At 41.2% G+C, this 23,862-nt stretch overlaps 1 protein-coding gene across 1 annotated transcript in view; it reads right to left on the bottom strand.

Annotated features, from left to right (window-relative positions):
• ctnna2 (catenin (cadherin-associated protein), alpha 2) overlaps nucleotides 1–23,862 on the bottom strand; it is a 237,820-nt gene that overhangs the window by 102,570 nt on the left and 111,388 nt on the right. The window contains exon 8 of the mRNA XM_079553918.1: nucleotides 3,785–3,865. Within this exon, the coding sequence (XP_079410044.1) occupies nucleotides 3,785–3,865 (81 nt within the window). The remainder of the gene's footprint in view (nucleotides 1–3,784; nucleotides 3,866–23,862) is intronic.

The raw sequence follows: 23,862 nt of genomic DNA, 5'->3' as shown, positions 1-23,862 counted from the left end.
TACAACGATCCTGGGTTCAGGAAAGGATTTACAGCTTCTTATGACGGAAATCTCAACAGAAATAAATAAACAGAAAAAAATGGTTCGATAATAACAAATCGTCTATGAATATTATGAAAACTAAAATGATGATTTTTGGTAAACGAATGAAAGATACTGAAGTAAAACTTAAAATCAATAATATGGAAGTAGAGAGAGTTTATGAATGCAAATTTCTGGGTGTGATTTTAAGTCATAATGTAAGCTGGAAACCCCATATAACAAGCATACAATAAAAAATGGCAAGGACTATATCAGTAATGCACCGAGCTAGACATCTGCTAAAATATAGAGCCTTGCATATCATATATAATTCATTAATTCTCCCATACATCAGCTACTGTACGGAGGTTTGGGGTAACACTTATAAAACTCATTTAGATCCACTCTACAAACTTCAGAAAAAAGCCATAAGAATCGTTCATAACGTTGGTTTTAGGGACCATACAAATGTGCTGTTTTTAACGTCTCATGTAATGAAAATTGAAGACTTAATTACATTTAAAACTCTTGTTGTAATGTATAAAGCAAGCCGAAATCTTCTCCCTAGAAACATCCAAAAATTGTTCAACAGTAGAGAAGGGCATTATAATTTAAGAGGAGAATTTGTGATGAGAAAACATTGTGTTCACACCACCTTTAAAAGTTAGTGTATCTCCCAAGCAGGAATAACACTGTGGAATGAGTTAGACAAAGAGGCTAAACGGAGCAAAACACTCGGACACTTTAAAAGAACATGTAAAGACATTATCTTTAAAAAGTATGCTAGCGAAGTATCATAATTACTATTACATTCTTAGACAGGCACACACTTGCGTTTTTGTGTGTGGTTGCCTGGATATGAATATCAAGATGTAAAGAAAGGTAAGACCCTAAAGCATTATTCTGCATTGACAACAGTAAGTTTTTGTGCGTTTGGAAATTATTTTGTGTGAACTCAAAGTGAGGTCGGCTTGTTAGTTCAAGTTTACATGACAATGGACAAAACACATGTTTTCAACATGTTCATGGATTACATACCAATGTGATGTATACAGGTCTTTTTTCTTTTCTTTCCATTTCCCTGCCAATCTTGAGTGAATGACTATGGACAGATAGTTACTATTTCTACATGGTTATACGAAGCTTGTACATTTGGGTATAGTTGGTATAGCAGGGCTGAGCGATATTATATATATTTTTGTATGATCAGAACGAAAGAGAGATGTGCCTTGGTATAACTCTTATGTACCATATGGTGTATTTATTTATTTACGACTGTAAATGATAAATCCTTTACAATCATAAACGATTTATATCAATATGTAAGCACAGACTCATGCATCGGTTTCCTGCATGAGTATAGCGGAGGGGTTTATGTGATGATTACTTGAATGAGAGATAAGGGGTGGGTTTACTATAAGTTCTTGAACTTCTTCCTACTCCTTTTGAGCACAAAGTCTTGTTTTGTATTTTTTTCTTTCTGTAAAATGTTGACATACTTTTTTCTGCTCAAATGAATAAATAAATGAAAAAATAAAAAAATAAAAAACATTTGATCTCTGCTAAAACAAAAACTATATCTTTCTATGCACATTCAAATGCTAAATTAGTATTAAAAATAAACCAACTGGCATAAACTTTGATAGGGCTCATGAATATAGAATATAGAATCTTCAGTTAGCTTAACTGAAGACCTGCCGTGTGTAGAAATGTATTTTCTGAAAAGGACCACTATTATGGACATGAAGAAAGGCCGCCCAACAGCCTGTAATTTTGATTCAGGAAAATTGCAACTCATTTGACTTCCCATCTTGACGTTATGTTACAACATGCTTTTATTCAAGGTTGGGTGAGGAGCAAGCCTTCTACTGGCTATTTCATGACACAAATATGTGGTTATACAGTTCTGTCTCACCTTCATCAGAAATGTGTCAGGAAATTTAAATCTCACTAACGTTATAAAAAAGCCAAAAACAAAACATGAATGGCAACAACATGGATGACATCTTTTGAAATTGCCCTGAATATCAGGCAGCTTAAGGATTGTCTGGCGTGCAAACACAACAGTGTGGATGAAAAAAGAAAAGAGAAAACAATGCTGCATGTCTCTGGTGCTTTACCTGCTTCCATCTCAAAGGGCGTCTGTCACTTGTGCTTGTCTCTTCTAATATTTGATCCCGCCCTTTGGAGACGCAGACACGGATCATATAAATAAACGTGCTCCTCCCCACTAGAAAGTTTGGTGTCTCAACACGACAGCGCTAAACTCCAAACATGTTGACATAATTACAGTATCGCGGATTCCGAGAGCTGTGAATTCATGCCCTCCCGTGTAAGAATCAAAGCTCAAACACACCGCCCCGTTCTGTGGAGCCAAGCCCTGAGTCAATAGAGCGTCCTGTCAGTGTGTGAGCAAGGCCTGTCAGGCTGCCTCTCCAAAACGGGCCCAATGGGAGGGAGACTTATAGCCTCCTGTCTGCCTAAGATCCCCTCGTGGTGCTGTGGAGGTCAGAGAGGACAGCAACACAGCTAACACAGAGAAGGTACAAGCCGAGTAGGCCTACTACACACAACGGGACATGAAAAAATTACTCAATCCACAAATTTTGTTAATACATTTTTAAGCAATAGAATCCAGCATTCAAAGCGGGATACCAAAGTACTATCATTAATATTACTTCTCACTACACTTCTTTATTTTGTTTTTTATTTTGTCTTCGTGTGTTGTGGATTCAAGCCATTTTGTTTATTGTTTGAGTTATGTTGTTGCCAGTAATAATCTTTCAATTTTCTTTTTAATATGCAAAAAAGTGTATACCTTTTAATGTTACTTTTGTCAATTTCAGCAGAACTGCCGCCTATAATATGGGCAGCATGATAAGAAAGGGTATAAAAATGGAGTAAAAAATGAAATCTGGAACGACAGCCGATATCCTGATGGCATATGGACAGGCTTACTTTTAAAGGCAAACCTAATTGTGCGTTTTGTAGCGGCAGATGTTGTATAAGAGACACTCAGTTATTAGCAATGTTTTGGGGCATCATGCACTGTATCTCACCCATAACTTTAAAACAACTTCAAACTTTCGTTACACTCAACATGTTTCAACTAAACTAATTAAGAGTTCACCTTAAAGCTGTACGACCTGAATAAAACCATGAAAGTTGAAGGTATGCCAAAATAAGCGGTTGCCAAAAAGTGTTTCTAAATCTCACATCCTGATACACAGTAAGTTGCCATGTACCAGGATGTTAATTTGTAGCACGTCTCAGCAGAGTTCAGTGAGACCGAATTGCGAGTGGACCACCAATGCTAATGCTGTGCTAATTTTACCTCTGACTTCCAGATATTTGGACACACTTACTTACATTTTCAATTACTTTTTTGAATGACAAGTTTGTTTTAAAGTGGACAAGAGATAAGACAATGAAGCGCAGCTGCCAGGGCTGGTGAGAAGTCTGACTGGAGCTCCCTCTATAGGCAGCAGAGGGAACAGTTAGAAACTTCTCGATGCCGTGCAAGTACAAAACTGCTCAGAACTGATTCAATGTCGGATCATGGGTTATGTGCAGGACAGTTTTGTATTAGGATTTTATTTTTGGGGTAATTTTGTATGACGCAAAATTGTTTTGTTGACAATGCTTTTTCACAAGATATTTCAACCAGAGAACTTGATTTCACAATGTGCTATACTTACGGCTTATATTTCCAGGCACAAAAGTGTAAACCGTTTTAGGAGAGAAAAAACAAACATGTACTCACCTGTCTGCGAAGGTCTCTGGTCTTTTTAGTCATCTTGTCAATGGCTGAATTCAGAGGGTCACCCTTTTCTTTCCGACCGGTCTGTGGAAGAGAAAAGATACTTATTAAAGAACCAAAAACCAAAGAAGAGCTCTAATCAAGAGTAGGTGGTAGGCACAAAAGGTTTATTCACAAGCAGAATCCTCTGAGATTGTGTGCTCTGTGCAGATGTACGCAATTTTCTTTTTCCATTACTAGAACTAAAATGTTTTCTGTAGATAGAAAATATATTTAGTCTTACGACACATTTATTTTCTTAGATTGTATGGGGGGGGGGGGGGGGGAGAAAATCTCTGAAATAGTTTGCAAAGTTACCCCACGAGCCGTTCTACCAAAAATCAATTTAGCTGTTGCCAATTCCCCAGTGTGTTCCATTTCCTGGTAGTGCCAACTCTCTGTGGTGATGACTTTATGAGGCTAGAGACTCACATTCTTCACCTGAAGCAGCCACCAGCTGTGCCTCCGCAGCAGAGGGGAGCTGCTCTGGGAGCTCACTGCACCAGAGTGAACTCTCCACTGAGTGTGCATACATAAGCAACCAGAAGGCAGCTTTCATACAGGCGCAGCCCAGACATTTGTATGCACACTCTACCTGCGGTTCCACCAAGTGTTTGTTTACCACACAACCTCAGTGATAACTTTGCTACATATTTTCCTCCCTATCCCTCAGACTGGGGAACAAGCCTCATCTCTGAGCAGGACACATTTCAATGGGTGCAATGTACATTTAAATATTGAAGCCATAATGCCACTCTACAAGGAGCCCATAGAACTAGTGAAGGTCAGGAGATTATCGTCAGTGTCGAGTTGTTTTCAATGTGCTTACAATGCCATAAAGGTCAGATATTCTTCGTATTATAATATTATATTTTTTATGTGGCACAAACAAGTCTTTATACCTCGTTCATATCATCAGTTTAGGTGGCTGTAAGATATTTATCCTTAGTGTAATCTGTAGATAAAATTTGTTACGCTGTCACCAGTCTCAGTATAGCATGAGTATAAAGTACCTCCAAATTCATTGGACTTGGCAGAAACAAACAGTGTTTAATATTAAACGGGGCAGTATGGGCACAACTTTATGTACAGAAAGTAAAATCTCCCTGTAGAATATTGACTGTGTTTACAGTAATATTTATGTTTGCCCCACTAAGCTTCCGTAGTTCGGACATGCGCACTGTGTGTTACTAGCGCCGATACCTACCAGCCAGGCATGTACCTGCTGTGTATCCTGTTGCCCGCTATAAATTAAAACTACAAGTTATGCCGCCGGTTGTCATCATTTACCACAACACACAACATGGTGTCAGAAGTCTCGGACTTACATTTTTCATAGACTGCAGAGTGTTGTGAGTATTATTTTTTCGAGCGGGACCATTGTGCTACCACGCTAACATGGCGGACGGCTTCAGAAGACCCGACCCGCTGGTGTTTGATGGCAACATAGCGGAGAACTGGCGCATATTTGAACAGGAGTACGACATTTTTATCGCTGCTGCGCACTCAGACAAGCCAGCGCGGACTCGTGCCTACATTCTACTGAACCTGGCCGGACCCGAAGCCATCGAGCGGGAGAGATCTTTTGTTTACGCGGCGGAGGTGCGCCAACCCGGCGACGATGGACGTGTCCTCGTTCCCGCGGAGTCCAAGGAGGACCCAGAATGTCTCAAGAGAAAGTTCAGGGACATGTGCAACCCTCAAACAAACATAACGATGGAAAGACACAAGTTTAACACACGTAACCAAAAGGCTGGTGAGACCATTGAATCCTATGTAAGCGATTTGAGAATTAAAGCTAAGAGCTGCAACTTTGGTGAGCTTTATGGAGAACTTATCAGAGACAGGCTGGTCTGTGGCATAAATAACGACCACCTCAGAAAAGTTCTGCTACGTGACAGTGATCTGACTCTAGTTAAGGCTATTTCAGTGTGTCAGATTCACGAGATGACAGAGGAGCACAATAAGACGCTTATGTCCCCACATAGCTCAGCTACAAACGTTGACGCGGTTCAAACTAAACTTGTGAGGAGGCGAGACTATGACAAGGCCAAGTTTAACAGCAAACCGAATACATCACAGCTCATTACTGACTGCAACAATTGTGGTGGCAGTCACGAGGCTAAGAGAAACAAATGCCCAGCTTTTGGCCAACAGTGTATTGCATGCAAGAAAATGAACCATTTCAGGAGGTGTTGCAAATCCAAACCTCAGTTTGACAGGCAAAGACAAAGAAGGTCGGTCCACCAGGTGGACATGGATCAAAAAGAGGACAGTGACAGTGAAACCTACTATGTAAACGGAATAACGCTGGACATCACAGTCGATACAGCTTGTGCGCAAACACAGGAAAAGGAAGAGGCTTTCACTACCTTACAGATTAACAACAATGCAGTTGAAATGAAAGTAGACACCGGTGCAAAGTGCAACGTCCTCTCAGCAAAGACTTTTGAAAAAGTGAAAAGAGATGAACAAATAAAGACATGCAGCAAACCTACTAACCTCGTTGCTTATGGTGGTAGCAAGATACAGACTCTAGGTTTTGTTGACTTATGCTGCCATCTAGGGGCCAAATGCTATACCCTACCCTTCTTCGTCATCAATGACAATGTACTGCCATTACTTGGACTCAGTGCTTCACTACAAATGGGACTCGTAGCTCTCAGCAAAGAAGTGCACCAAGTGTGTGTCTCTTCAGTCCCAGATTTCACGCAGCATATCAAAAGTGAATATAGTGACCTTTTCACAGATGAGCTAGGAAAGCTTCCGGTCACATATTCAATGACTCTTGACCCGGAGGTGAGACCTGTAGTCCGCCCTGCACACCGCATTCCTGTCGCAATGAAAGACCAAGTCAAAGCTGAACTGGACAGAATGCAGGAGTTAGGCGTCATCACACCCGTCTCAGACCCCACTGATTGGGTATCCTCTATGGTCGCTACCAACAAGAAGGATAAACGAGAAATAAGGATCTGCATCAATCCTAAGGACTTAAACATAGCTCTGAAAAGACCACATCACCCAATGCGCACAGTGGACGAGGTTGCATCACAAATGTCCAACGCTACAGTCTTCTCAGTCCTAGATGCAAAGAACTCGTTCTGGCAGATCTCCCTGGACAATAAATCCTCAATGCTAACCACTTTCAGTACCTGTTTTGGTCGCTACAGGTTCCTGCGGATGCCGTTTGGAATCAGCTCTGCCAGTGAGGTATTCCAGCGCTCTATGGAGCAGATCTTCGCTGGTTACCCCTGCGCAATCATCGTGGACGACATACTCATCGGAGGCAAGGACATTGAGGAACATGACGCAAACCTGAGAAAAGTTCTCAACAGAGCCAGAGAGGTCAAGTTGAGGCTCAACCCCCTCAAATGCAAGTTTAGGCTCAACCAGGTCAGTTACGTTGGTCACATTTTCACTGCTCAGGGTTTGAAAGCAGACCCATCTAAAACCAAAGCAATCAGTGACATGCCAGTGCCAACCGATGTTCCAGCCCTGCAAAGATTTCTGGGTATGGTCAACTACCTTGGGAAATTTATCCCCAACTACAGTGAAATCACAGCTCCACTCCGACAACTCACCCACAAAGACAATGAGTGGTCATGGCATGAACAACAGCAACGTGCGTTTGACGCTTTAAAGGAGCACATGTCAAACCCCCCAGTGTTGTCATACTATGATGTTCACAAGCCTGTCACACTTACTTGTGATGCTTCGCAATATGGACTCGGTGCAGCGTGCCTGCAGGAAGGCAATCCAGTAGCCTATGCCTCGCGTACCCTCACCGACACGGAGACTCGATACGCCCAAATCGAAAAAGAGCTGTTGGCGGTGGTGTTTGCATGCTCTAAATTTCACGATTACATCTATGGCAAACCCATCACTATTGAGACTGACCACCAACCTCTTGTGACGATTATCAAAAAGCCCATTCATGCAGCACCAGCAAGACTGCAGCGCATGATGCTAAGGCTTCAAAAGTACAGCATTACTCTCGTATACAAATGTGGAAAACAAATGCATCTGGCTGATACTTTGTCCAGAGCTCCAAGAACCACCAAAACTCAGCTAGCGGACGAAGTCGATGATTTTGATGTAATGTCAGTCTGCTACGTGTCATCTGCTCGTTTACAGGAACTGAGAGAGCACACTGCGACTGATCCGACTCTTCAAATGCTCATCAGCACTATCAGACGTGGCTGGCCCAACAAGCTGCACAGTGTCCCATATGCTGTACGTCCCTACTTTCCTTTCAGGGATGAACTGACTATTGAGGATGGTATTGTCATGAAAGGACAGAAAACCGTGATCCCTCCATCCTTACAACAGATGTACACGAGCATACTACACAGGGGACATCCAGGTGCAGAGGCCACGAAACGGAGAGCTAGAGGCATTGTGTTTTGGCCGACAATGACAAAAGACATTGATGAGGAAGTGCAGTCATGCTCAGTCTGCAACAGTACAAAACCACACCAACAGAAAGAGCCACTTCACTTGCACCCTGTTCCAGAACTGCCTTGGTCAACTTTAGCAGCAGACATCTTTGATTGGCACAACCAGCAGTACTTGGTACTCGTGGATTCCTTCTCAGGCTGGTTTGAGATTGACCTGCTACGCAATCTCACATCCCAGACTGTCATTGGTAAACTGCAGCGTCACTTCTCAGTCCACGGAGCGCCTCACACTCTCATAACGGACAACGGACGACAGTTTACAAGTCAACGCTTTAAAGACTTTGCACAACAATGGGATTTTACTCATGTAACAAGCAGCCCGGAGTATCCCCAATCTAACGGACTAGCAGAGAGAGCTGTTCGTAGTGCTAAAGGTCTCATGGAGAAGTCTCACAGGGATAAAACCGACGTCTTTCTCAACCTGCTCAACTTAAGGAATATACCTCGTGACACTACACTTGGATCTCCAGCACAAAGATTGATGTCCAGACAGACACGCACTACTCTTCCTGTCTCCAAAAGACTGCTTGAGCCCAACATGCGCAAGCCTGAGGTAGTGCATGCTCAACTTTTCAATAAAAGACTCACACAAAAGACCTACTATGACAAGACAAGCCGCCCTCTCCAACCTCTATCAGAAGGACAGGTAGTCAGGCTTCAAACACCGAAAGGATATGACCGCACAGGAATTGTGACAGAAACATGCAAAGAGCCCAGATCCTACCTAGTCCAGTCGGAAGGACAAACATACAGGAGGAACAGAAAACACATCCTACCTGTTGCTGAACCAGCTCCAACTCAGTCTGATCCACAAGACTCTTATCAGGACATTAGGCCTGATCCAACAAGGCGTATTACACTCACCGGACATGGACATACAGAACAGAACATGGACTCAGAGCGCCCTATGGCTCGAGTTTCAGTCGACAATGACAATCTTTACAGAACCCGTTCAGGTCGCATCAGTAAGCCCAATCCTAAGTACAGAGATTAATCTGTTACGAGCAATTATTAGTCTCTAGTATGGTATTGTGGTTGTTGTACTGACTATGTGATTTATGGTAATGTCATTTTCTACCTATTGCATTCTGTGAGTATGGTATGAGTTCACTACTGTACTATTATTGTTATTTGAGTAGTTACAAATGTTTATGGTTATGGGAACCAACTAAGGAAAGGGGATGTAGAATATTGACTGTGTTTACAGTAATATTTATGTTTGCCCCACTAAGCTTCCGTAGTTCGGACATGCGCACTGTGTGTTACTAGCGCCGATACCTACCAGCCAGGCATGTACCTGCTGTGTATCCTGTTGCCCGCTATAAATTAAAACTACAAGTTATGCCGCCGGTTGTCATCATTTACCACAACACACAACACTCCCTATCTAAGTCGAGACTGTCAGAGAGCTGCAAATAATTGCAAATGCCGACTTTCAGGACTGATATAGAGGATAATTCGAAGCCTGATCCGCAACCATTAAGCTAACCCAATATTACAAAATTCCCTTCATCCGTCACACTAAAAGCTTAGTGAGCTTGTTAAAGGTGGTACGACCTGTCATAAATTCATGTTTCCAAGGTCACTGATGTAAAGGCTGTGCTCAATGAGAAAAGCCATAAAACAGATAGGATCCGTGTTCTGTGGGATGTATTACTAGCTTGTCCTTGTGGAAATCTTGATTCTCAACCATTTCTTTGCGGGGGGAAAAAACGGTTATCTGATTAAAGCTAGTGTTAGCTGATGCTAATTACAAGGGGAAAAAATGATGTCACTCCAAGTTTATTGAACGGTTGAACAAGAAAAGAAAAAATAATATTGTATTATTATAACCTTATGGTGACAAGTTCACAGAAGCTTTCACACACTGATGTGCAGGCAAGGGACATGAACACATTAGTCATTGTGCTGCCCCAGGACCCTAAAGTGTCATTAAGGGACAAGAGGGATGCACTGGATTAAATATGTTTACTGCCAAATTTAAAAGAGGCTTAAGTGTGAATGTTCCACAGTACAATTCAACGCATCCCATTAATGTAAAATAGGAACATAGCAGTCAGTCAAACAAAGCAAACATCCCTTCTCAATGTTGTTCTAATTAAAAGACAAACTGATTAACACAACAACAAAGTTTTATCCTGATTTTCTGGAAAATCCCAGATGTTTTTTTGTTTTTTTTCTCTCTCTCCTCAAATCCCCAAACCTTTAATCTGAGATAAGGAGATTAAAACAGCAGCACAGTGATGGTTGTCTAAAGGGAATAGACCCAACACCTGGTATTTTTCCACTATAACTATACCCACAACCAAACAACAACAAAATCTGTTAAAGGGTGTTATACAGTCCACTATCTTAACACCAGGAAATTGATGCACTTGTGGAATGAAATGTAAACATGCCACATATTTAGTAACCAAGGGGCTATAACCACTCTGGATCAATAAACATATTCCAACAAATAAATGGAGGCTACTGCAATTCATTATTGATAATTCATAGCATTCGTCCATGAAGAGAAGGACACGGAGCAAAGAAGGGTAATTGTAATTCTGCCCTGCAGCGTTGGGGCAATGTTTCCTTTACTGTGAAATGGCCACACTGGTGTTATATGTCAAACCTTACTAACATAGTGAAAAGCTATTACTCACTCAGTGTTTTCTGCAAAATGAAAGCCAAATAAAACACTGCCCATCAGTCAGCGATCAAAAGTGTCCACACTGATGAATCATAGGTTAGTCAGTGCGTCAGCCCTAAAATTCAGCCAACCATGTGTCTTCTTGCGTGTGTAAGTCTGGTTTGCTGAGAGACTCAAGTGGCAGTAGCTTTCACTGTTTAGAGAAGAGGAGCTATTTGACTTCTTCTATTCCCACCCAGGTGTGCCTCGCCTGTCAAAGCACTTGTGATTCACAGCCATTAATGGTTTGACAACACCATTGGTTGTTGACTCAATTTTCAGCCATACAGCAACATTAATTGTCAATTTTTCTGTTGTCAAATAATAGAATGTGCAAAATCAGTTGTGGTGGTGTACACAAGCCCCATGTGGTCTGTAGACAATGTTTTTAACTGTCCCCCACCATTATTCCCTACCTCCCGGTGTGCACTCATTCATTCACAGTAGGAGTCAGGGAGACGGACAAAGCGGAGCAGAAATAAGCATCTCGTGAACACAATAATGGCAGCGGTAACTGTAAACTCATCTTGTGGTCACTGAGGACAAGGCCAGTTCACGGTGTCTGGAGATGAAATGACGATCATTTACTGGTGCTCTGTACGGAAAACTACCATGATACACCTATCTACTAGTCTCTATAGTGACTGTGGGCGCAATCATAAGAAATGGTATATAAATGTTTTTGCCTTGTGTAAGTAAAGTATGAGGATATATTGGTAAATATAGCACGGCATGCCTTTAAAGTCTTCCTAAAGATGTGGGACAGGCCACTACTCCACTATGCTTTTGCTCTGTAAGTATAAATTAATGTTATGAATTATTCTGTTAATACGTTCTTGCTCTGTGAAGCACTTTGAATTACTCTGCACAAATTGTGCTCAACAAATAAACTTGCCTTGCCCTGCTGTATTTACATTGCATTGCAGCATCTACGCAGTTTTTATATAGTTGTGACAAACTGACAATTTTTTACTCTCTGCCACGTACTTCGACTTAAATCACATAATTTAATCTATATACATTTTTACACTTAATGACACTTAATTTCAGTACTCGCTACGTGAAATAGATTAACTTTTATCCTTCTATTTACATGAAATAAAAAGATAATAGTTCAGACCAACAGAAGCGAGAATTGTGATGAATGAATGTAGAAATTCATGGGTAATAACAATGCAAATCAAAGCAATGGAACTATGAATCAGAGAGAGAGAGAGAGAGAGAGAGCAGGAGAGAGTTAAATGGATGGCAGGTAGTGTGTAGTGTGTAGAGTGTGGGGGTGGCGGGGCATCACACCAGGCATTCAGTTTCATTGTCTTCCCAGATCAATGTGTTAAATGATATCAATTCCGGCTCCTTGTCAATTCAATTAGGCAGGAGCGAGAGGTACAATTACTGTCCAATGTGGTTATACTGTCTGCAGCGCGGCTTAAAAGGGGAAGGCCTGCAGATAACAAGACGTTGTTGTGTGTATGTGCGTTTGCAAGCCAAAGGGTGGGGCGATAATAGTGCTAACATGTTGGTTGGGTTAGCGGCAGATAATAGCTTGCTAGATGCTCATTAAGATAAGTTGTGCTCCCTCAGCTGTGGTGCAATGGACGGGCCAATTTGACTTCTCATTAAGAGGAACTTAAAGAGGTGCAGCAGTGGCTATCAGCGGGGTTTGATTACAGGATACTAAAACGGGGGAAAAAAGGAACACTGGGAGAAAGCCTGCAGCTACGTGACAAAAATAAGTACATATGAAGATCCGCGAGGAGCGGTTCCAGATGAAAGGTTTAGATCAGCAAGGTTTACTTTGTCCTTTTAAAAATGAGACACCATGAGACGTGCTACAGAAATAGATCTTAATCTTGTTAGAACCATTATAAACCCAAGGGCAACAAAGGCGGGAATGTATTTTCAAATTAAGAAAAAAAGTAGAATGTACCCGGACATACTGTACATATCTCTCAATAAGAAGGTCAAGTGAATAAGTTTGTTGACTTAAATTCTTGAAGCCACTTTTCCTTTGTTACTAGGCTTTACTAGGCTGAGGAGGTTTTTGGTCTCGCTCTGGTCTAGTCAGACATATGCCAGCATAGAGAAGATAATTCGTATTAGAAACTGATGCTGGTGATTCCACCAAATAAGGTGTCTTCATGCAGTGTGTTTCTACAGTAACTGATCTAGATGCTAATTTATCAAATATTGGTTTTGTGCATTTCATAGACAAGTTCTTAGTGACATCATTGTAGGCCAGAGCTTACAGGAGCCCCTAATCAGAAGCACAATTTACTCACATAACAGCCATGTTATTTTTCCTTCATGCAGCGATCCAACTGTAACTATGACTTTCGTGGTTATTTAAGTGTGGTGCATTAGTTGCACTGGACTGTACTTTCAAATGAAATCAGATCATCTATCTACAGTGAGCAAAAGTGAGTACGCGGTGTGGAATTTCTCATATTTCTGCCTAAATGTGGTCTGATCTAATACCACCCAAAAATTACATTTGATCATATTTTTATTGGCCATAACATGTAAACATTCACAGGAGAGAATGGAATAAGTAAGTACACCCCCTGAATCTCACTGAACTACAGCAGTTTTGTTAAGGAATGGTCCAAGATTCATCCTGATCATTGAGAGCGTCTAATCTGCAACTACAGAAAAGCAGTTATTGCTGCAAAAGAAGGATCAGCCAGCTATTTAATACAGGGGTGTACTTACTTATTCCATGTGTAACCCAAGAAAACCCAAGAAAAATCCAACCCTAATTAAGTAAAATATTGCTATATGCAAATGAATGACAATTCGTTTTATTAATTAAAGATTCTGAGAGTCCCAAACTCTCAAACACAAACACAAGCTGCGAACTCACGCAAGCTGGGTAACCTCGTGTCCCACGTGAGAAGTAGCATGGTGAGTGCCATTCATTGTGTATGGGGGCTAGTCAGCATGCTAATCTCCAGATGCTAATCTCCGAGTGGTATCTCTGCTAGCTTTTTCATTACAAAAACACACTTTTTAGAGTTAGAAACGATAAGCCAAGGTCCCAATTCATTTGATGCGAAACACTACTTGAAGGTTTATGCAAACCTCACTTTTGTAGAGTTGTAAAATTTCCGTTTCTGTGCAAAATTGCTTGCATTTAAAGCCAAGAAGTGCTATTTTTTAACTGAAAGTGTACTTGCTATACATTTTTGAGAAAAAACTATTTTGTTACTGAATGTAAACTAATGAAAATTGGTTTATTTTAATTTAGTAATTTTTGAAGCCTAATGTTGTACAACTACTGAAGATATTTTGAGCAAATGTAATAGCTTTCTAGTAGCCTGTAGTTATTATAGAATAGTTTAAGCTATCATCTGACCTGTTTCCAGCTCAGGTTTTTTATCGGAGTTGGATTCCCGAAGATTCTCCAGATCTGGATGGCGAGCCATAGCCCGAACCACACTAACTGGTATTGGTAACCCGACTGGTTACACTTTCGAACGAACATTGAAAGACTAAACAAACTTTGAAGGACTTAGACGAACACCGAAAGACTTAAACAAACATTGAAAGGACTTTGCCGTTTTTTATGGTATTTTTATTTTATTTTATGTGTGAAAGCACTGTTCACTGTACATAATTCTAAAAAACTAATTTGCAGAACAATTACAGATTGTTTTCTGCAGCTACTTGTGTGTGTGTCCTTTGATGTTGTACACCCTAGGCTCCTCCGAATCTTGAGATCTATCTGACCTGGCCCAGTTATCCCTTCAGTCCATCCTCCACTACATAAGGGTACAGACAGCACCATAAGTGCTATACATGCATGTTTTGAATGTCTCAGCTTTTTCTGCAAAATATCTTGATAAACTTGTGAATTATTTTTTCTATTGATGATATCAAGTTGTCCAACAATGTGCTCACTGTGAAGTATGGTGCAGGGAAAATCATGGTATGTTTTGTTGCCTCAGGGCCTGGACAACTTGGTATCATCAATAGAAAAAATGTATTCCCAAGTTTATGAAGATATTTTGCACAAAAACCTGAGACATTCACAACATACATGGAATAAGTCAGTGATCCCTTGTATTAAATAGCTGCTTTTCTGTAGTTGCAGATTAGACGCTCCCAACGATCAGGATGAATCTTGGACCATTCCTCTTTACAAAACTGCTGCAGTTCAGCGAGATTTAGGCGGTGTACTTACTTATTCCACGCTCTCAGACCATATTCTATCCATCTATCCATCTATCCATCTATCCATCTATCCATCTATCCATCTATCCATCTATCCATCCATCCATCCATCCATCCATCCATCCATCCATCCATCCATCCATCCATCCATCCATCCATCCATCCATCCATCCATCCATCCATCCATCTATCTATCTATCTATCTATCTATCTATCTATCTATCTATCTATCTATCTATCTATCTATCTATCTATCTATCTATCCATCCATCCATCCATCCATCCATCCATCCATCCATCCATCCATCCATCCATCCATCCATCCATCTGCTTAAAACACCCCTTAGTTTATCCAGGTTTGGGGCACTCAGCTTGTGACCCGAGGCCCGACTGTCTGTAAATCACCCATATTACCATGTACATTCCACAAACCATAATGCCTACTATCATGTATATATTGCACAAACTGCCGGATGAGTCACGCTGACATTTCAAACTGATACAAATCCTTGTGAGCTAATGTGCGAGTGACCTCCATAATGCGCTATACAGTGCTGCTCCATGACTGTCCCTCATGCTCATGTCTGCTCGTCGTGTCTATAACGGTGCGCGCTCTGCTCTGGAAAAGTGTGCTGTCAGATACATTTAATGCGTTGGACAAGAGCGCAGCCCGAGGAGAAGCCCCGCAGCCTGCTGGCATTAGCTCCCTTATGTTTAATGGTTGATGCCGTTCGCTTACTCCTCTCATTACACTGGCGCATGTTTAGACTGTCAGCGGCTATTAGTGTCGGTGGTCAAGCAGGCTGCGGATGAGAGGAAGCATCTGGCCCATCATCAAGCACATCCTAAGTACGAAATGAACAGTTTGGGAGAAAAGTAAACGGCAAATGAAGGATTAACACCCAAAGTGCACAGGGCCATGGTTCGCCGGTCGACTGATGCAACATGGAAAGTAAATCAAACAAACTGTTAACAGCGCTTCAGTGGAATGCTTATGAATGAACTTGGATTGATAGGTTAGCACACTTCTAGCATCAGCACCAATGTCACGACTAGAGCTAACACCACGTTGCACCTATGGTTTTAAAATTGCAGCACTAAATAAATAAATAAAATAAGAGTCCCTGACTGTTTCTCCGGCTTGTACAGGCAAGCTGGTATTTCGATCTTCTTTCCAATGTGACATGGTACTTGCCCCGGGGAATCGTTAGCGTTGAGCCTCGAACATTTTGATAATGCATAGACGCAGGAAAAGCTCCCTCTATACATACCAACGGAACATTACATCAGCTAACTCTGCAATTTTACAACTACCGACACAGAGAAGTGCCCTAAAAGATTGATACAGCCTGTAACAGAAGCTGCAGTGAAGACAGAAATCTGCAGTTGTGGAAAGAATTGGAGCAATATATTTCGCAAAAGCTTTGGGAATGTGGAAATCATTTTATTTTCATACAATTAACAAACATGATTCAAGCTGAGGTTTTTTTGTAAGGGCTGATGTTCCAATATTACAGGGAGGCTACAGACAAAGATTTCATTAGGCATCGTCAAGCTACACATTGTATTAGCACCATACAGAAATTCTCCTAGTTTGCAACAATGTGAGTACACAGACTCTGGAACCTTTCAAGCAGTAACAAGACGTCTTAAGCCTTGTCTGTCATTATTTGTATGGCATAACGCTATGCAGAGCTTTGCAGACATAGGGGAGGAGGGGGTTAAACTGCTGAGTGCGTTTTGTGTTTTAAAAGAATGCTTTCGGATGCGCAGTTTGAAAGAAGAGTCTGACCAGGAGAACGTAGAGGTAGCGTCTGGTTATCAGGCGCACAGGGATAAAAAGTCTAGTCCTTTGCGGCACTGCCGGTACATGGAGCTCAAGCAATGCTGCCTGCAGCCTCCCTGAACTGAATAGCAAGTAGTTTATGAGGGAGGGACTGAAGGAAGGGCGGCGGGAGAGGAGAGAGAGGAGGCAGAGGATGGTGAGGAGAGGGGTGGAGAGCAGAGAATAGGCTGTAGAGGTGAGGAAAAAGCAGAATGGTGTCATATCAGTGAGAGCTGAAATGTGCAAAAGGAAAATGCAAGTCAATGGATTGAGAAGACGCCGAGCGTACCATTGACGCATTTTTGTTTTGCAGTTGAGTTTAGAAAGTACATACTCACATACATCTGTGAGAGATGCACTTGCCCAAGCTTGTAAAGGGAATATACAAGACTCCAATAAATAAATAAATAAATAAAAGCATGAGCTACATTATTTGGAAGTTGCTTCCATCATCTAAAGACAAAATAATAATATGAATATGAATAGCAATTGAACGATTGTGTGAGTAAACATTCAGAACATCTAACTGTGTGACCAATTGCCACTGTCTAGGATTAATCCACCTTCATGTTCACATTGCAGGGACTTTAAGGTACATCAGTAAATGTTAATGAAATGCTGCTCTTAATATCATCATGTGAGGTAGTGATGGTTTCAGTTCACTTACTTGAGAGAACTAAAATGATGCACTGGTGTTGCCTTCTCTGTTATGTTGTTGCTAATTCAATAGTATGTTTAATGTGTCAAATTACAGCACACAAAATGATGGGAAAAATGTGATCATTGTCACAAATAGGATTTTCTTCAAACTTTGATTTGATTATGAATGTTACAGCAATAATAGCAGGTTATGTCACCATATTTGTCAAGGCCCATACTGCGCAAGAGCCATAGTTAAGCCATTATCAATCTCACAATGGAGAAATTCACTTGTTACACTTGTCAGCTCTCAAGAAACGGAGGGTGCAAAAGAGACATGAATGTGTGTGATAAAAGAACAGGATAATGTGCGGGCTCAACTCTTAGAAAATAAATAAATAAAAACATGTCTGAGTACGACTGACAGCCTCCACAGCATACCTGGGTCAATCCAATCTGTGGACCTGCTTTTAATACATAGAGACATAATCCTATTCCGTTGTCATCTTCCCTCCCCGGCACTGCGTCATTCTAGTCGGCACCTTTTTGAGGTGCACAAAACAATAAGTGCCGTGACCTGAGAGAGCAGAGTTCCACAGGCAATGAACCACACTTATATACTTTTGTGCGAGGGGTCGGACACGTCCATTATCCAGCATTTAAAGCACACTCAAGTCTAACCCTTACCAATGATGTCACCTATAAAAGCCTCATAAAGTAGCTCGTGTGAGGCTGCAGCATTAAGCTACAATGCGGCCATTTGACAACAAGAGGCTGAAAACAAAAGCAGAAATCAAATAAAGTAAAATGGTAACATCACTTCTTTTTTCATTTGAAGGTGCTGGCTTTTATTGTTGAGTTGACCTCTTCTGATTCAAATGTCAAATCAAAAAAGAATGTGGTGGTAAAATTACTAGCAGGTGCACTTTTTCTGTCCAAATATCAGTCAAGGTCAATACAGGATTTTAAATAAATAATAAAAATAAATGGGATTCGTAAAGGGAAATAGAGAGATAAGAGTGACTAGAGGTGGACATGTCTCTCATCACACTCAACCAACTAGATATAAGGTATAGTAATATAATAAGTCTGCACACATTGGTCTCATACCGGCTTTTATACACAAACGGTAACGTTGGTTGGTAGGTAATCCATTATCAAGACAGAGACGGAGCATGTTTAAATAGCCCACTGCAGGTGCGTGCACAAAAAACTGATGCAAATGATACAAAAGCGCTTCACTGTGCAGCAGAAGGCTCTGTATCAGGGACGTCAGGGACACGGGCTTTAGAGAATTGACTGTGATAGTGTAAACCATGATAATGATGACTCAAGACCATTCTCTCGGTGGGCTGCTGCGAGTAGGTAGGCCTAATCGTGGATTATGGTGGTCTGGGAGATGCGGAGAAATGGCCTGAAGAAGTGAGACAGTAAATGTGGTGAGCAGCAGATAAGTAAAAAAAAAAAGAAAGAAAAACGCTAATGATAGTATGATAACTGTCGCATGGCTCACTGTGGCTGATCCCGCAGAGCCGAGCTGCGCAGACACACAACAGAATCAGAGTGTGTGCGGCGAGACAACAGCGTGCTCTGTTGTCGTAATGATGTAGGGTGCGAAAACTTCAAAGACTCTGGGGCCGCCTGAACTGCTGAAATGATTATGTCTCCCACCATCCTTTTATGTAGGCTTTAGCAGTCCAGCCACGCAGCAGTAGAGAGCAACTAAAAGAGTTGTTGCTGCCATTAGTTGTGTGAAAGAAGGGACAGTAAAGCCGCACAATATCGAGACATGATGTAAGAGCAGCTGCATGAAGACAATCTTACTTACTGTCATGGTGGGTGTTTGGGAACTGATGTCCATTCAAAGAGCAGCTACTATGTCCCATAAGCCGCGGTGGAAAATCGCATCCCTTTTCACTCAGTTCAGTTTAGAATAGTGTATAAACAGTATTTGCGAGAAAATGACATGGAGACAGCTCTCTTGGGAATGCTGCCTGATGTCATTCATCAAACTGCCACAGAAAGTGCACAGATTCATGCAGTAGATCGGCATATGGAGTCTCGAGATGGGATTTATTAAACTGTGGTGCAACATCTAAATGAGCGCTGATTTGATCACGCGCTAATAAATTGATTCAGCTGCAAAAGAACTAGGACCTGCTGTAAAAGAGCTGATTTAAAAACATGACACACCAGAGTCTGTGCGTTTGGCAGCGACGTTCCCATTAATAAGGTTTGTGCAAAAATATCACCAAAGCCTGGACAATCTCTCTACCCTGGCTACTAGCATTTTCTAAATATAGACAATCAATACAGAGCCTTTACAAAAATATGCCTCCAAATCCTCAATGAGTTTACATATCTGCGCAATTGTAGTCTCTCCAGACTTCTTCTTTAAGCTCCATTGTTAACATACTTAGTATTTGCCATTTGCTGCTCAGGTTGGCCCCCATAGCGCGGCTCAGTTGCAGCGGCTCAGGACTAACACCTGAATACAATTCTGTTGTACAGATGTACTTATCCACTAATCACTTGGCTAAACTGTTAGCTATAACTGTTAAATGGCGGATGGGTTTGAGTGGGAACATTCTGTAAAAAATTTAAATACTGTGTCAACAACATTAGTAAGGACTGCATTTTGGCTTGATTTTTATTAGACGGGGGCCTTATTCCACCAGAAAAAGGCAGTAAATTGCTATTTCAGTGGGATTAAATGGGCCGTTTTCCCCAAAGCCCGATCAAGGCCCCCAGCGTTTATCTATGACATGTGAAAATCTCAAGCTGGGTATTTTGTGGGGAAAGAAGAACTGCTCAGACAATAAGCCACCTATAGTGCAGTAGTAAACAAATATGGAGTTTGTATCTTTCATCTCATCTAGGAACACAGACAGAATAAAAGCTAAAAAAAAACGAAACATTTCAACATGCCCAAATTCTGACAACAACCTATCCAAAAGCAGTGAGGTTGAGGGGTGGAGGGTGCAGACTCCCTGGACCCCTGTGTTGCATAGTCACAGCAGCCTCTTTCTGTGCACTGTGACAAGGTCAGACCTGTGCTTAGGTTATCAGCTTAATTATGCACCGGCCATCTGCTGGACAAGGCACTGGTACAGGTGGGCAGCTGTATCAAACAGCAGCTGACAGGTGAATGATTACATGATTAACTATGCCCAAACCTTGTTATTGTACGAGATGTACTACTACACATGGAGGGAAGTCTGAGACTTGTCATTTACTATGAGACCTCTGGAGTGTTTTCCATAAAAGCCTAAACGTTCAGTCATCTAGATATCAGATACTTTCCTTATCTATTGTGACCTGTGTCTGACACCGTCTCTGTGTCATTCACATCGTGACGAGACAGGTTTGAAACACCATCTGCACAGCACGTTGGAAGGAACCCAGCTGTGTAAATTAATTATATATTTGAGCAGGCAATATAAGGGGACAGCCTCACCATTGGCACATGTCCAGTGGCTGTCCTCTACCAGCTGCCGCCCATTCCTTTCCTTAAAAAGTTTGAATTGATTTAAAGATCCTGTTAAAGGGTTTTCCTGATGTACCACCACTGGGATTTCATCACTATGTAAAGGTAAAACATACAGCATACAGTTAAACCCTCAATCACACCTTTAAAAAAGCTGCGCTGTGGAAGCGTCGGCTACTTAAGAAAACTATAACTCAATAAAGGATTGACATTTTTGATAAACCTTCTATTTTTATTTTGAAGGTGTAACTCTCCTCTTTTCAAACATATAAAGCATTATATCATTTTTACATTTGTAACCCTTTAATTGCCAGCTTTCTGACCCAAAGTTACTATACTGCATGTTCCAATTTAATAATAATAATAATTTTAAAAGTTAAAATTTCAAGGATTTGTTTTGTAAGTTAAAGTGTGTCTGCGTGGTGGCAATTTTAGTATAACACTAGCGTTGTGGGAGCTTCCACACAAAAATGTGCTCATATTTTTCAAAACCTTTACATTTCATTTTGGAGGCTGACCTCTCCTCTTTTCATATGAAACAGTAAAATGTATTGCCGTTGTGGGTCCTTTGACTCCATAGACCTACATTCTAATCGCTATTATTCAAACCGCTTCTATAAAAACAGATTAAAAATGTAATTTCAAACATCTGCATATTTTATGAACATTCAGGAAACTAACACCCTGACACATTCTTTTCGCCATGAGGTCATTTTTACCTAGTTTGGAAAGAGGACATTTTCTTGCCCTTTATTTTGTGAGTTTAGACATCAGAGTGAGTCTGCAGAAGTGTTAAGGAAAGGAGCAAGACAGTGTAAGAGCTTTTTAAACCGCTGTTTGTACAAAAAAAGGAACATTTGCAGTTGCAAATAAAGACTTTCCAGCTGAGGACCAGCTGTATAAACGGGGGTATTGAGACACTTGGAGAATTCCAATATAGTTTGTAATTGTAGGCATGTTTGTGAAAGGTCACCAAACAGGGGCCCCATTCAAACACATTAATGTGAAGTGTAAGACTCAACAGGGATACCAGCTAGTTGTACAAAATCCTGTGGAGTTTGGTGATTGTTACAGATGTCGATGAGACCAATGGCAGAGTGAGGCCCTGGTATCCCCTGGGAAAACTGTAACGCATCATCCTCTGACCAAATAGCTCACTCTGTAAATCTTTGGACTTCCACACTGAACACTGGCTTTGGTTTGTGTCCTGAGAGCCACAGGTTTTACTTTAGTCACCAGCCCTCGTTATATGAGGTTTATTAAAATACATCTTGTTTATTTGTCCCCTTTTGCGTGGGTCCGTGAAGTGAGTGAGCACTGGCTCCTCTCCCTGTGCTTCTCTTAATAGCACAGGGAGAGGGAGGTGTCGCTCCGGCCGCACCGAGGTGACAGTACAGCATCGGCCCACAGTAAAGCCACTGAGAGCAGGAAGAGTGCCACCAAAATAATAATAATAATAATAATAATGTCTGTTTCTCAAAGCGCTACACTGTAGTTATTATTCATTCTCACTATACTCGGTGCCCCTTGGGGTAGACTGACAGAAGCAAGACTACAAGTCTGTGCCATCAACCTCTATTAATTCTACACTCTGTAAAAATGTGAGGTATATAGCCATATCTAGGCCTATAGAAATGCAGCCTAGGGGTCCATGGGCACCAATAAAATGCAGCTTCAACAACCATGTAAAGTCTTGGACACTTTATAAAAAAACCTTGTGAGAATCCCCGCAGTCAACAGAGAAATATCACCGTTAGAAATGGTGTTGTTGTACCATTTTGCTCGCACATGACAAAAAAAGCTGTACCAAGAAAAAATGTACAGGTGTTCTGCGGTTGTAGAACCTAAAATAACTAGGATATAAATGATTCAAGAGTCTAAGCATAGCATGTACAGTTTTGTTGCTGCACTCAACCTGAGTGTTGCAGGACTGATGTCTATGAGACGATTACAGGGCACACTACCCCCATGAACCCAGGAACACCATGTATCACAGCAGGTTTACAAACCTTTCAACATTATTCTACTTTGTTCTGAAGACAAATACTTGAAATAAGACATGAATTCTTACCTATATGGGAGCACAAGTAACAGTGAAGTCAAAGCTATTAGCCATTATGTCTTTAAGACATAATAGTTCTTTAACAGTACACATTCAGGTTTGAATTTCCTCCAAATACTGATGATAGCAACAGTTATGCTGATGTCTCATTTTATTCATTTTCTGTCTTGTCTGTTACTTGGAAAAATCAATAATGTTGCCCAGTCACAGTTGAGAAATGTAAGATAACGGCAAAAAAGAAGCCAGATACTCTGTGTCTGTGAAAACAAAGTTTGACTTGATTTTCATGTTAATATGCATCCAACACACAGTGAGAGTAAAACATCAAAACTTGTGCTTTGTCACACTCTTCCACTGCTTGCTTGATTAAAATACAAAAGAAGAACATTTACAATGCACAAATCATGCTTCTGGCAAATTACAATCCCTGATGCTGGCAAAATCAGAGGTTTCAGGTTTTCTTTTAAAGTCACAACAAATGGGTAGTTCACTTCAAAGTCAAACCCTTAATGAGGATACCCCCCGCAGAGTCTCTAATAAATGCATGTGTCATCCTACTTTTCTGGACATCCTGCAATTAATTATTGCTATCAAGGTGAGTGATTAGCAGGGGAGACTGGCCTGTGGTGGCTACTTGTTGAGCCTTTGGTAAAGATGCGTTGGACTTGTGCCAAACTCCAGAGCACTGAATGTCAGTCGCAGACATTTAGGCTAGTACAGAACAA

This window comes from Gobius niger (assembly GCF_951799975.1).
Source record: "Gobius niger genome assembly, chromosome: 3".
Lineage (NCBI taxonomy): Eukaryota > Metazoa > Chordata > Actinopteri > Gobiiformes > Gobiidae > Gobius > Gobius niger.
Note: the sequence above shows the minus strand (reverse complement) of the source record. Positions and strands in the feature narration are given on the sequence as shown.